At 46.8% G+C, this 13,603-nt stretch overlaps 6 protein-coding genes across 6 annotated transcripts; 4 read left to right on the top strand and 2 right to left on the bottom strand.

Annotated features, from left to right (window-relative positions):
• Positions 1 to 906: 906 nt before the first annotated feature.
• BBBOND_0203010 (PCI domain containing protein, putative) lies at positions 907 to 2,253 on the top strand (the record flags this gene model as incomplete). The annotated part of the gene is made up of 5 exons (XM_012911876.1): positions 907 to 1,168; positions 1,204 to 1,472; positions 1,511 to 1,807; positions 1,853 to 2,109; positions 2,151 to 2,253. The coding sequence occupies 5 exons, from the start codon at positions 907 to 909 to the stop codon at positions 2,251 to 2,253; spliced, it is 1,188 nt and encodes a 395-aa protein (XP_012767330.1).
• A 522-nt stretch (positions 2,254 to 2,775) lies between these two features.
• On the top strand, positions 2,776 to 3,171 carry BBBOND_0203000 (hypothetical protein; the record flags this gene model as incomplete). Its single annotated transcript, XM_012911875.1, has 1 exon — positions 2,776 to 3,171. One exon carries the CDS (start codon positions 2,776 to 2,778, stop codon positions 3,169 to 3,171), a length of 396 nt encoding a protein of 131 aa, XP_012767329.1.
• Positions 3,172 to 4,342: 1,171 nt separating this feature from the next.
• BBBOND_0202990 (hypothetical protein) lies at positions 4,343 to 4,747 on the top strand (the record flags this gene model as incomplete). Its single annotated transcript, XM_012911874.1, has 1 exon — positions 4,343 to 4,747. The coding sequence occupies one exon, from the start codon at positions 4,343 to 4,345 to the stop codon at positions 4,745 to 4,747; it is 405 nt and encodes a 134-aa protein (XP_012767328.1).
• Positions 4,748 to 5,270: 523 nt separating this feature from the next.
• On the top strand, positions 5,271 to 6,524 carry BBBOND_0202980 (hypothetical protein; the record flags this gene model as incomplete). The annotated part of the gene is made up of 1 exon (XM_012911873.1): positions 5,271 to 6,524. One exon carries the CDS (start codon positions 5,271 to 5,273, stop codon positions 6,522 to 6,524), a length of 1,254 nt encoding a protein of 417 aa, XP_012767327.1.
• A 1,260-nt stretch (positions 6,525 to 7,784) lies between these two features.
• On the bottom strand, positions 7,785 to 10,463 carry BBBOND_0202970 (hypothetical protein, conserved; the record flags this gene model as incomplete). The annotated part of the gene is made up of 5 exons (XM_012911872.1): positions 7,785 to 8,302; positions 8,343 to 8,379; positions 8,447 to 8,514; positions 8,560 to 8,763; positions 8,798 to 10,463. The coding sequence occupies 5 exons, from the start codon at positions 10,461 to 10,463 to the stop codon at positions 7,785 to 7,787; spliced, it is 2,493 nt and encodes an 830-aa protein (XP_012767326.1).
• Positions 10,464 to 11,987: 1,524 nt separating this feature from the next.
• BBBOND_0202960 (hypothetical protein) lies at positions 11,988 to 12,734 on the bottom strand (the record flags this gene model as incomplete). Its single annotated transcript, XM_012911871.1, has 1 exon — positions 11,988 to 12,734. The coding sequence occupies one exon, from the start codon at positions 12,732 to 12,734 to the stop codon at positions 11,988 to 11,990; it is 747 nt and encodes a 248-aa protein (XP_012767325.1).
• Positions 12,735 to 13,603: the final 869 nt, after the last annotated feature.

The following is a 13,603-nucleotide window of genomic DNA, read 5'->3' as shown; positions in this document are numbered from 1 at the left end:
ACTGCGCGAAGATTTTCTAGTGCGGGCGGTTGCAAAAATCTGCAACTGGTCGGCGACGCAAAACAGCGACGTACCTTCGCGACCCTGTGGGGTGAACGCGTGGCGCGGGTGTGACCTACACCTCGGATCAGCAAGCGAATATCCCGGATCCTTGGGATGTGTAATTACGCAAGTTAAATGTGCTCATGTTGGATAGTGGTTTCGTGTGGCTTCGGGGGCTGACTCTGCAAGTGGTCGTGCAACCGTTGTTATTTGGCGGCAACGCTTCGGCGTAGACGGCAGCCAATTCGCTGTTAACCGCGTGACGAATCAGGGTTACAAATTATTGCTAAACGTTTGTACTTATGAGAGAGGCAGTGCTGTGTTATTATGCGTTGATGACGTGGAGCGGCATTATCGCCTTGACGAAATCCGCTCGATTCGCTCGCGGCCGTTTTGCTGAGACCATAATACTTATTGTGCGTCGACCGCAACGGGTGTGATTCCTGAAGCAGTTCATGACGGTGTGCCTTTTAATGGTCAGCATTTGCAAAGCATTGTTGTACACTTTGGCGCCCCGATTCCTTTCGCCGAGATATGTGATGCAGCAAAATGAATCACATCTGCAAACTGTATGTCGTTGCTTTATCTACTGCTTAGTCTGCCGCTATACGGCAGCGCAACTTGCACTGTATTCAGTCTAGACACATTACACATCATGCGCCTCCTGATCGAATATGAATCATTAGCCGTCGATTTACACACTGTGTAGAAATGAGGTTGCAATGTTAGGTGCTTTGTTGACGTGGTAAGCCGCAATTGCTACACGCGTCGCGTGCCACACTCAGCCATCAGGATTCCGACGCCGCGCAGGCGCAGGCCGCTGTTGCAATTAGTTCACAATTTTTACGGTGCGTATCATCCACCATGAAGGGAGATGCGGACGCTACCCTGTCTACGGTGGCGTCGAACCACCCGAACCTCGTGCCTCTGGTTGAGCAGATCAGAGACGACCTCGCCGCCAAGCACTACCACGAACTCACGGAGGCGCTGACATCGCTGCTCGCGTCCGACAGCCTCGTTTGTGACGACAAAATACGTGTGTTTGAGGCGTTGGTACATCCCATTAAGGATGCGCTCAACACACTGCGCTTCGCACAACTGCTGGCTGCGTGCTCCGAAAACCTAGGTTGGTCTTAAGAGGGCGTATTAATCGAGGATCAGATCCGAAGGTTGCGCTAGAACACCTCTGCAAGTACGATGCCTTCCTCGAAAAGGACTTCGAAGCCAACGTCATGCACCAAATCGCAAAGGTAACCGTGAAGACAATAGGGGCATTTATATGGTTGCAGGCGCACCATATGGTCAAGAATGGTCAGATTAAGGAATGCGACGCACTTCTCAGCGACGTGAGGCAGAAAGTCGAGGAAACTATGAACGTCGACATCACGGTGCATAGCGCGTACTACCGAGCCGCTGCTGAAATGAACAAGGTGCGGCCGCATTTCTAGAGCAATGCATATTCGTTCAGGCGGCGAAGAATTTCTCGCAGTGCTACAAGGACTGGATCATGTACCTCGCCTACACCTCCACCAACGATATACCCGAAGGCGACCGTGTGGCCATCGCCGTCGAGATCACTGTATGCGCCATCGTGGCCCACGACAGTTTCGGGTTTGGAGAACTAATCCACCAGCCCATCATTGAGGCATACCTCAAAGGCGGCGACCATCAGTGGTTATATGACATGCTGATCATATTTAACGAGGGGCAGCTGCACCTCTTCGATGAGGCGCTGGAACGACACAGGGGTAAAATTGTGCACACGGTACGTCTGAATCGCTATTGTAACGCATATTATTATTGGTCACAGGAACTTGCGGGCAGGGAGACCCAATTGAGGCAAAAATTGACGCTGATTGCCCTTCTAAACCTCGCATTGGCAAAGCCGAACAAACAGCGCTGCCTCACATTCCAGGAAATAGCCGATCACTGTACCATCCGGATCGAACAGGTGGAGCCTTTCGTGCTTAAGGCGCTGGCTCTCCAACTTATCAAGGGGCATATCGACCAGCTACAGCAAACAGTCTCCATCAAGTGGTTGCAGCCAAGAATACTAGACATGGGAAAGTAAGTAGTTGCTGTGAACACTTTCGGCATGACTATTGTAGGTTGCAAGGCGTCGCAAAGAGACTAGAAAGCTGGATTGAGTCCACTAACAACATCGTCTCAAACTTGGAGGCATTAAACAAACCCGCCAACGCTACAGCGTAATTGAGCGTGTACTGTATCGGTGTCAATTCTACAAACTGATTGCTTGTAGTGCGAAATGTTCTCTAGAGCGAACTGTCACATTCACGGTGTTATGAAAAGGCGATAATGTTGTCCCGATCAATTCCTAGTATCGACGGTGATATGCATGTTATTAGTTATGCAACCTCTATTATCTTTGTGATTGCAGTTTATAGAGTTCTGTGTGACTAAATCCACTTGGTGTGCGTTCTTATGGCTAGCGAGTTGCGCTGATGGTGGTGTCAGTTGCGTATGCCACGCCATACCATACTCTTGTCAATCGCTGCTGGTGACAGCCAAGCTGTCAGCTTACGGGGTCATTCATGGTCTCGCAATGGTTCCTGCAAACTATTTCGCACATCAGATAGGGTAAATATTTGCACCATGCCGAATGGTCGATCTCTCTTACCTTAAACTGCTTCACCTAATCTTCATAAAGCAGTATCTTATAGGAAATACACATGGCACGTAGTTGAGGTCGCGGTTAAGACCACTGACCCGTACATGCAAGGCTGCGGAGTTACCTACAAATTAGATGAGCTGTTCAAGCCCGAGACTCCCAAACTCTACGACTCTTATGGACAACGTAAATCTGGTTGCAAAATAGACATTCAGGCTGCGGGCGAGGCAGCATTCTACTGCACAGCACCGTACGTCCTGGATCCACCCAACTGCTTCGAAGAAGTATTAATGGGGGGTATAATCATGAATGTGAAAGATATAAGCAAGTCGCTGATTGCGTCAGCATCTAATCACTTTGTTATCCTGCGGTTCGACAGTGAACTCATAGGATCCGGGGAGACCCTGCGCCAGACGCCGCCGTTGGAGTGCCGATGCGTCACCATCAAGGGTATCGTCCTGTCGACCATGCAGATCGAGAACTACAACTCCAAGTTATGAGTGGCTCAGATGTAGTAAATCGTTTTGTCAATGACAGAGTTTAATTGTCGTAGCTCGTGTTTGTCGCTCTGCTGGTTTGTCTCTTCAGTGACGGCATTGCTTTGGGTAGAGTGTTGCACTTGTAATTGCCAGTTGAACGACATATTCTTGTGTTACTATAACTGTTTATTCTTGCATGATTCCCCGTAAGTTAGACCAATGACGTATATCGTAATCACGTACAACTATACCATGGCATTTCATTTTGAACTGCCTTAATGGGGAAGATGGGATTTGCCCGTCTACACATATTCCAAGAATTCATAAGATTTGCAGTGCCATTAATACACGAATATGGATAGCGCCAGATACATGTAACTATAGTTCAAAAGGTACAATGGTGTTATTGACAGACTGCATTGTCAGTTCCTGTCCACAGAAGGCCATCGGTGGGAAGTAGACCAAGTATGGCTTCATCTGCCCGTCATATCTTTACATCATACCTCATTGTACAATATTCAAGAATAGAGTGAATTAAAGTGAAGACTTCCAAGTGAGCCTTTCAAGGTGCCACCGGGCCCACCCACAGCCTTCACCGTGATGGGCCAGGTGAGGGAGAAGTACGAGGCTATCCACTAAGGGATATTACGTGTCAGAAACATGTCAATATGTTAGGATTAAGGTAAATGTAAGGCAACTTGGAAATACGCCCGACACCCCTTGGCTCAACAAGAGGCCCGACCTTTCGGGTTGGAACGTGAGGCATTGCACTGGGTTAACAAGTTTCATCTGAACAGCACGATTAAACGCATAACAAATCTCAGAGATGTGGTTATATGTCTCAATCGAGGGGGTTCCGTAGCCAATTCAGCTAGTAAGTGCCGTCGGCCTGATGTCATTGTGCTAACAGGTGGGGGCATGTATCGTGGTGGTCTAGGCAGTTGTGCCGAAACTTTCTGAGATACTGCAATTTTAACACTGCTGAACACTTTGAATCACGGAATGTGGAATGTAGGAAACAGCAAGATATTTTCTCAGCGAATGGTGGGGGAAAGTTCGTAATAGATAGATGTCCAGTTAGGTTTTGCATTTTGTAAAATGCTCATCGGGGGATCTCATTGGAAGCTGTGACTCCAACTTCAAGACTCACCCCTTCGACCCGTGCAACCTGTGCCGCAAGAGCCGGATCAGGATGGGATTTAAGAAGAGAGATTTGCCTAAGACGTCGCAACTGGGCAGTGTCATTTCCTCCATCCTCACTTTCTGCTGCGGCGGTAGTGACCCTTTGCTGACGTTATCCTCCTACCTCAACTGCCTCACCAGGCGGACGCCGCGCACCACCGGGGAGCTGGTCTCGTTCTTTCACGATTTTGGCATAGAGTTGCACGAAACGTTTTCGCATAAACTGCTACTACTTGGGATGTTCATCTCCAATTTGCATGATCTAACCTCTACGTCAACACCTAATGTGGTCTATGAGTTAGCATACCTGCTGCTCCCACGCCTGCATCACGCGTTACTCGTGAGACATCTGCTTCATTACATTACCAGCAGATCCCCAATGAGAGGGCGGGTTATTCATATCGCTGTAAATTAGCACAGCCTACGTAAGGCGGCTAGTTATACGTGATGCTAGTGAGAGGCAGGTAAGAGATTCGGTAGGCAGCAAATGGACGTATCGGGGTAGGATTACGGCCCACATGATGTGCGTCTCCAGAAGACTGTACAAAGTGATAGCCACCGAGAGGTGTAGAAGCTATAATATTCTATCTCCAACCCATCGTAGAATTTCATATCACAGCGCATAAAAGCATATACAACAGCCTTAGCAAAAGTTAACTGTTACTGTTGCCTGGAACTCACGTACTGCAGTTACATGCGTGTTGGCACTGCATGCTAGGTTAACAGTATCAACTAGGTTGCGGTGAGGTAGCCGCGCCGTCACTGCACCGATTTGCTGTATACCCGGGTACCATATATCTACAGGGCACGAGGGTGTTCGGAGACCACAACTCTGCTGCACTAACACTCCCTTTAAGTGGATCTGGTCGCACACCAGTTATTAGATAGACCAACACACATACATTTAAAACTGGACTAATATAACAAGTATTTGCAAGATGGTATTCAACTCGTTGACTGAGGCTCCTCACAACCTCAAAGAGGGCATTGACTGGTTGGTGGCCTTGAAGGGAGACGATGCTGAAAGCAACATTGCTGCTTTGGGTGCTGCTATTTACAACTTTCTAGTAGACAAGCCTGTTGGACACACGGAGATACCAGCTCTCGAGAAGGTTAAACTTAATGCTAAAGATTTCATGGGGCAAAGTGAGCTTAGGGGCCTGCCTTATGTGAAGGATTTGCTGACTAGGTACAGCAGCCCTGTGAAAAAACCTACTGGGTTGGGTAAGGTTTTCAACAACGTAGATGAAAGTGATTATAAAAACGTCGTGCAAACCAGGAAGATGAAGCCTGAAAAAATCACACAGTATGTGACAGAAGCTATAAATGGTTGCGAAAAGTTCCTGGGAAAGATCAAGACTCCTGACCAGTATGAATCTGCTTACGGTAAAGAAGCGACGTGGGAGGCATCATGTTCCGAAAAGCCGGAAGATTGTGCAGCCGTATTCGTGGGTATTGCGCCTATGTTGTATGCAGGCCTACGTTCTTTACGGAGGGCGAGCAATGTAAGCCCTTTGCAATATATTGGCATTAGAAAGAAGCCTGAGGTGGGAGGTATATTGACCGCAATGGGTTACGAGGAGTCATATAGGCGCTCTCCATTGAATGCTAGTAATGTTTTCGCGGCTTTACAAAGTGTAAGTCACCGAACGTTGGTTACGTTCTACGACCTCTCTGGATTCTGGGCTTTCTATGGATCTGGTAAAATAGGTGCTGTGAGAGAGGAGCAGCCTGTGGAACCTGTCATCCCTGAGGCTGAACCATCCGTTGACGGTGAAGGCGAACAGTCTGTCATCCCTGAGGCTGAACCATCCGTTGACGGTGAAGGCGAACAGTCTGTCATCCCTGAGGCTGAGCCATCCGTTGACGGTGAAGGCGAACAGTCCGTGATCCCCGAAGCTGAGCCATCCGTTGAAGGTGAAGGTGAGCAGTCCATGATCCCCGAAGCTGAGCCATCTGTCGAACCCGCAGGTGAAGAGCCTGTTATCCCCGAGGCTGAACCATCTGTCGAGCCTGTGAAACCTGAAGTAGATGACGTTGAACAACCGGTGAAGATTGCGAAGGCTGCAAAAGTGGCAAGGTCTGTAAAGGCCGCCAAGAAAGCTGCTAAGAAGGTTTCCAAGAAAGCCCGCCAGAAAAAGGAGAAGAAACAGAAAAAGCAGCAAGAACAGCAGGAATCCGCTGAGCAGTGAGTGGCAGCCTTACGACTTTTCACCACGCATTTATCTTCTTGAAATCTGGTGATGCCCACGAAAATGTATGCGCTTTTAATGCACAATAAAGCTCATGAATTATGGAACACAGTCCTTATATTATACATCGTTGCTTTCATAGCGCAATTTGCTGCTTGGTTGTTACTGTGTCGAATGCATTCATCTTGCCATGCCAAATGTTGTATGTACGGCTTCACCTTAAATATCACGCTACCTACTGCCTTGTGGCTCGGGTGAGTGACGGCTCAGTGCAGCTTGGTACTAGATTTGTAACTTGATAGCCACAGAAATGCAGCCTACATCTGTGCAAAGCGTACTAATCTCACCACGTAGCACTTATAGGCTCAATCTTTATCGTAGTAACCTCTTGACTTACGTTATCGCGTTCTTCCTAGACGGTAGAACATGAAGCTGCTGTTTATGAGGTGGGTCATACGGCTGTAGGTTTCATGAATCGTACAACTGCCATGCTTCATGAAGCGCCGGTAGAGGCAGTCCTAGCGTCAAAGGCGTCACGCCTCAGTATACGGAACCCTAACCCCTTAGCCACGCTCGACAAAACCACGTCACATTGGAGGGGTATTTCGCGCACCGTCTCACACTTCATGCGCTACAAACTGTCTTTTTACAGATGTCGCGGCAATACTCACTAGAGGACGCTGCCCTCGCTACCAGCACGTTGGTTACTTCCACGACACGGATGGGCACCTTCAGGTGGCGCAATAATTAATGCAGTGACGTGTCATTTGTCACCACGTGATGATTTCCACTGAACATTTGCGATAATTTTGGGGGCACCCAGTCTACCACCCTCATCGTGTACCCTCGCATATATGGGAGCACCTTCTCCACCTTGCTGCGGCTGCTAGCGTGCTTGATGAACGTTTTGCATCACCATATTCCACATATAATAGCAGTACAACCTTATATAACTTTTGTAGTATAATATGTTAAATAGGTTGCCGGCACCGAAAGGGGTTCCCGGGCGGTCCCCCACCCCAGTACTAACCCGGCCTAGCGCCGCTTGACTTCGGAGTTCGGATGGGATCCGGTATTTTCGACGCAGTATGGCCGGCAACACGGATAGCCCTATATGTCTATACAAGATGTTATCGTGTAATAATTTCGACAACAGGGGTGCGGCTAGCAGAATCTTTAACTGCGCCCAAACGGAGAACGGGTCAATGACACTTTGAGCTTTAACAAAGATTAGATTCAAATGTTATTGTAACTTTCTCTTCACTCTAAAAACGTTATGGTTGGCATCTGTTTGCGAACACTCTCGAGGCAATGCTTAGCTTCCAGAACTGACGTGGTTTTCGTTTTCTCCATTGCAGCATTATGCCTATTCAACACGTCGCCGAATGTATCAAATGTGGGTGCCGTGTTCATGACGTCAATCGATTCCTTAGTGTTGTACGCTTCTCGGGCGAGATTGAAATAATATTCGAAATCTAGAATGCTTTTAGGACGAGATGAGCTGGTGCAGTCGTCGTTCTTATGTTTCTCGTTACGAGATACGGTACCTGTTTCGTGGTTAACCAGCCGTTGTAGCCATTCAAAGTCGTCGGCTTCACGCTGACTGATCGCGGACTCCCCGAAACGTTGGTTACCGCCATTGACAGTATCCGGATTGGTCCTTTCGTGAGCATCGTTTTCATTATAGTGGTGAATCCAGTCGGATAGCGCAGCAAACTCTATCATGGGATCGTGCTTGCACGCGTCTTCGAATAGATGCAGCATCTTCTCGACAATACCTTAGATGGTTTGTAACGTTATTTGGCTACCCTTACGTACTTTTTGTGTCCGTGTATGCGTCATTGGATGCGTTTCCCTGAGATCATATTAAACTTGGGCAACAGCAATAAAACCTTATGGCTGCGTGGAAAACATCGACTTACCTCTCGAACGCTCGACTTCAGTGTGCACGTTAGGTAATTTAAAAACCCTCCCTTTTTCCCCTTCTCGCCTGTGATGACGAAATGACTCTAAGCTATATACGACTTTTACGTACTGTTTAATGTTGCACTGCGATAATTTGCGAAACTTGAGTTAATATGTCTCAAGAAGTCTGTGGCCTTCTGTTTGGCCGTCGTAGCTCCTTGAGCATTCTCCTCTCGAAAGTTCTCAGCGGGTATACCCTCTACAATGAAGCTTTTTAGGGTGTTAACAATCTCCTTGACTCTTTTGGGGATCGTGATGAGGGCGACGCCCTTGTCTACAAAATATTGAGATCACTAAGTACGACCTACCTAAACTGTTAATTCTCGAACCAGTAGTGCGCTTTGACGTTGCTTGTGGCTTTTTATGTTTCAACACCTGCAAAGCAGCTCCATAAATTGAGGACCTCTTGGACTCATTATCCAGCGACTTAGCAATCATTTTGAGTAGAGCCAAGTGACGATCAAAGGGATCCTTTTGGGCTATTAACAGCCACTCGGCTGGGCTCGGCATGCTGTAAGAGTCGTTTATATATGTACCTCCTTGATGTGCCGTTTCTTGGCTTTTACCGCCCAACGGCTTATCATAGGTCTTGCGATTCTCGGACAGCGAAGCGAATTGCTTCAGCCTCTGCATATCACCATGTTCCACACAGTGTGATAAGTGTTTTAGCCTGTATTGCGATTGCATGACGGTGTTACTTAGCTCTTTAATTTCGTCTAAGAGTGACTTAATCTCATATTCTGTTGAGGATACGCTCCTATGTGTTTTCTCAGAACATATTCCCGCACGAATGCGCTGCCCGGTTATTACTTTGTTGGATCCTGGGTTATCTTCAGGGACAGCACGGTTCAGGTTGTTGTTATCCATAAGGTTGTTGAAAATCACCTGTTGTTGGCTTTGACCAATTATAATGCGGAGGAGTTCAGAGTCAAAAGTCTCGGCGTTTTTGCTGCGGCATAACAGCTGTGACTTTGCTCCGAAGTCGGATTCAACACGCGACACAGCATTTTCGACATCGACTAGAACAGATTGTATGCTGGCTTGAAGCGCCTCTTTGCCAACGCTTTCGCGTTTTGCAAGAGGTAGTGTATTACTTGAGGGCACCTTCGTTGAAATCTTACTTTGTGCTGAGAACCTATTTTTGCTAGTGGATGAATCTATCAGCTTGGATACGCCTTTAGAACCAATTGGGGTTAGGTTGTCAGAATTTTTCTCCTCCCTTGTAGAATGTATTTTGCGCGCAACACGTCCGCTACCGCGAGGTTCAGATGCCTTTAAAAAGTGAAGTCTCACATCATCACCTATCATGTTCATTCCTCGTGATTGTTCATTTCTTGTGGCTTCAGTCATTTCTCTAACGGAAACGCCTTCTCCGGCGTTGGCATCAATGTGACCTGCATAACGACGATCCAGTAATAGCCCTACGTCCGCCAAATTTGTGTCTGTTCCCGCTGACTCCAATAGTTTAGACACTTGTGTAATGCCGATTTCGTCATCTACAGCGCTTACTAAACATCTTCGAAATTCGAGGTACTCTGGACATTTCTTCTCTGTGATGTTGAACCATTCAAGGGCACTTAGTAAGAACACAAAAGCTAAGAACATCTCTCCGGCATCTTGAGATGCGTCCAAAGTAATTTTAGTTAATCTCGGATACTTGAGACATTCCAGTGTAGTGTATGTTAATATATTGAGGGCGTCGTGGGTGTTACATTTAGTTTCTCCTCCAATTGACTCTAGAATTACCCTTAATTTCGCGTCATCAAGTTTTACTGTGTTAATATTTTTGACAAATGATCTAGATAGCCGAAAGTGTGCCCCTAGAGTTATGGCGACTGTCCATTTATGTAAGGTTCCAGTTGCTGAAGGATTTCCCTTTAAAATGTCGGATTCCGTCGGTGAAGTTGTAGGGTCCAATCCCAGTAGTTGGACAACCTCCTCTATGGCACCTGAAGTTAAGACGTTTGAACTCATGATTTCCGTATCACCGTATTTTTCAGCGGTTGCCTCTATGCGCACGCTTCATCTAAAATGGTTTGTTATTACTTGCGATAAATTTATACAATGCTTTTATACAGCGTTTAAAGAGTGCGACAATCGTGTTCACTGATCTGCGGAAGTAGATCTACCTCCTTTTTCCACATAAGAAAATTCACCTAGTCGAGAAAGATGTTAGGCTATCCTGAGCAAATATAGAAATAATGCTTTGAATATTGCAGTAATAGGTGTCTTACATTTGCAGTGATTCCGTTGCAAATGTAAATCTGGTCCAAATTGCTGCTTCCCGGAACAATGATCGCACGGTAACGTTTTTTCGGTTACCCGAATTTCAATCTGATTTGGCCTTTAAAACCCAGTTTATAATCCTGTGTTCATGATAAGAACACTTCACACGATGCTTGGTACACGAATGCGTCTGTTTGTATTGTGCTACGAGGCGGGGTCACCAGCAGCGTCTAATCGGCCTAACTCAAATTTGGATGTGCGTCGTATTACCTGCTTACTTGTGGATGTTAATTACACGATGAGCACTAAGTGACTTTGCATCTCGAAAGAAGTTACCTTACCATCCCCATGGTTGGTAAATCTGCTGCAAATTTGCTTCATCATTGCGAAATCAACCATCTCGCCTTATATTGTCTGTTAGATGTAGGAGTTACAGGCGTTCGAAGCCATTGGTCGCAATTATGTCGCGGATTTGTCGGTGTCTACATGCGTCGGCAACAAGAAAAGTGGATACGTGGTAAGGAATTTTCACGGTGACTCTACTGTGTATACATTTCCGGTGACGCAGAATGGCAATTATTGAAAAAAATACGTTCTGCATCGTAAAATATTTTTAGCCTTCGGAATCTTTTATTCGCCCGCCAGTTCACCGCCCCGACTAAATCTCCATCGTGGCTTGAAATCCTTGATTGCCGTTGCAGCAGATAGCGTGCGGCATCGTCCAGCATAACGCAACATTGTGATAGTAAGGTTGATCGCCTGCTTTCGATGCTCTTGTTCTTTTGTTGCCATAAAAAATGGCGCCTATCCGTAGCTGTGGACGGCGATGGGTCGTAGCATTATTCGGTTTATACGCGGTTTGCTATAATGGGTTGGGTATATAATGTTTATGAGCAACGTATGTGTGAGTTGCCATGCGTCTTAAGTACGTTTTTGCATTCCTATACGTGAGGCGTAAAGCAATGCAAACCGCCATTAATAAATTGCTGGAGTTCACACAACGCCTGTCTGATATACGAATATATACAAATGGTGAGTTGCAACAATCACGCGCTAAATCGCGCAATACACGACATTAAACGCGAGTTCAGAACGTTCGTGTGCCTCCTTCGAGGGCAGGAGCGTTGTGGATAACTTTTGCATACATAATTTTGGCTCTAGCTACATTTCATTAAACAACGTTTAGCGTTTGCTCCAATTATGTTAACTCAGAGGTAATACGGACGGAAAACCCATGCCTATTTGCTTTAACTGGTTACGTGCAATGCTCACTTAGTAGAAAGCCCAGAATCCAGAAAGGTCGTAGAGGGTGTCCAATATGTGAAGATCGATACCCCTCAAACCCCTGAGCGCATTCGAAACGGTCATACCAGCACGGCATTGCGGCTCGACGAAGCCCAAGGCTTGCAAAACCTTGGCAGCACCCGCTGACTTCTTCGACATCTCAAGATGGCTGGCGTCCCACATAGCACCAAGGCCGGTGTACAGCATCGGCGCAATACCAACAAATACCACAGCGCAAGCCTCCGGTTTCGCAGCGCATGATGCGTCCCAGGTTGCTTCCGAGCCGTAAGCAGACTCGTACTGCTCAGGTACCTTGATACCTTGCAGCAGCTTCTCACAGCCCTCCACAACTTCACCAAGGTTCTGTCCAATGACTTCAGCGGTGAGACCCCTGGTCTTTATGACGTTTTCGTAATCGCTTTTGGGGACCATTGCAGGGGCCTTGGCGATCGCCTCGGGGCTTTTGTCCATGAACTCATAGTACCTCTTGCTCAGCTCCTTTACGGGCCACATGTCCTTAATCTCATCCTGCTGCAGGAACTTCTTAGTGGCAAATTTAACATTCCAGAGAGCCGTAACATCGGTGAAACCAACGGGCTTGTCAGCGAGCAATTCGTAAACAGCAGCACCCATTGCCTTCACATTTTTCTCAGCGTCAGTTCCCTTCACGGCTACCAACCAGTCAATAGCCTCCTTGAGGTTGCGAGGAATGTCAGTCAACGAAGTGTACACCATTTTGAAAAATGAGTTAAACTATGCAGCTACTATTCCTGTATGGATCTTGGTCTATTTGCAGGCCAGCTTGCAAACAGACGAGTTGTATTCAACAATACGCAATGCAAAAGTGCAGCTTAAACCTAATAAATAGGCTTCTAATTTAAATTTAGAAAGATTAAGATATGCCAAAGATACCTATGGTAAAGGAAGTAACTACACAGATGCCCCAGCTCTCCGATCTCGATACCATTGACGCGGCATGCAGTACAACCAGCGCGAGTCATTGTCAGCGTATATATGCGGCACTAGTCGCCCATACTAGGCTTATAAGTGTTGTTGCAAGTTTGGACAAACGTTGAAGGTTAAAGTGTTACCATGGGTTGCAAATAGCTTTTTGCAGCGTATATACAGTCTAATGGCGCCTTCTTACTATTTAGACAGCAGTCTTCTGGTGAGGCATGTATACACTGCTTCTACCGCCTTCCATGATTGGCTTAATTGTTTCTCGCTTTCAGTGGTTGCAGCAACTTTGGTTGCGAATGCATAATGACACATTAGGGCTGCACGCTATGATATGTTATCTCCTGCTTCTCAAAGCGCTGTTGATATCAACTGATATGTGGTTGCTATGGAATCCAGCGCACTGCCGTGTCTGGGACTAGTGTGTACGAGGCTGACGTTGTGTGTGAATGTCCCAACATTTTATAGTTTGTGGAATTATGCTTTATTTTGTGCACTCAATGTAAAACCTTAATATGCAGATGCTTTGTTTCAAACCCTGTGGCTCCACGCCCAGGCGAATCAGCCTGAAGGAATCGTGAGTTTTGTTGTCGCCCTGAACGCCCGAAGTCTTGAGCTTCGGTTGCCCACGTTCCCATACAGTGTTA

The sequence above is a fragment of the Babesia bigemina genome, assembly GCF_000981445.1.
Source record: "Babesia bigemina genome assembly Bbig001, chromosome : II".
Classification (NCBI taxonomy): Eukaryota; Apicomplexa; class Aconoidasida; order Piroplasmida; family Babesiidae; genus Babesia; species Babesia bigemina.
This window is presented reverse-complemented; position numbering and strand designations above follow the sequence as displayed.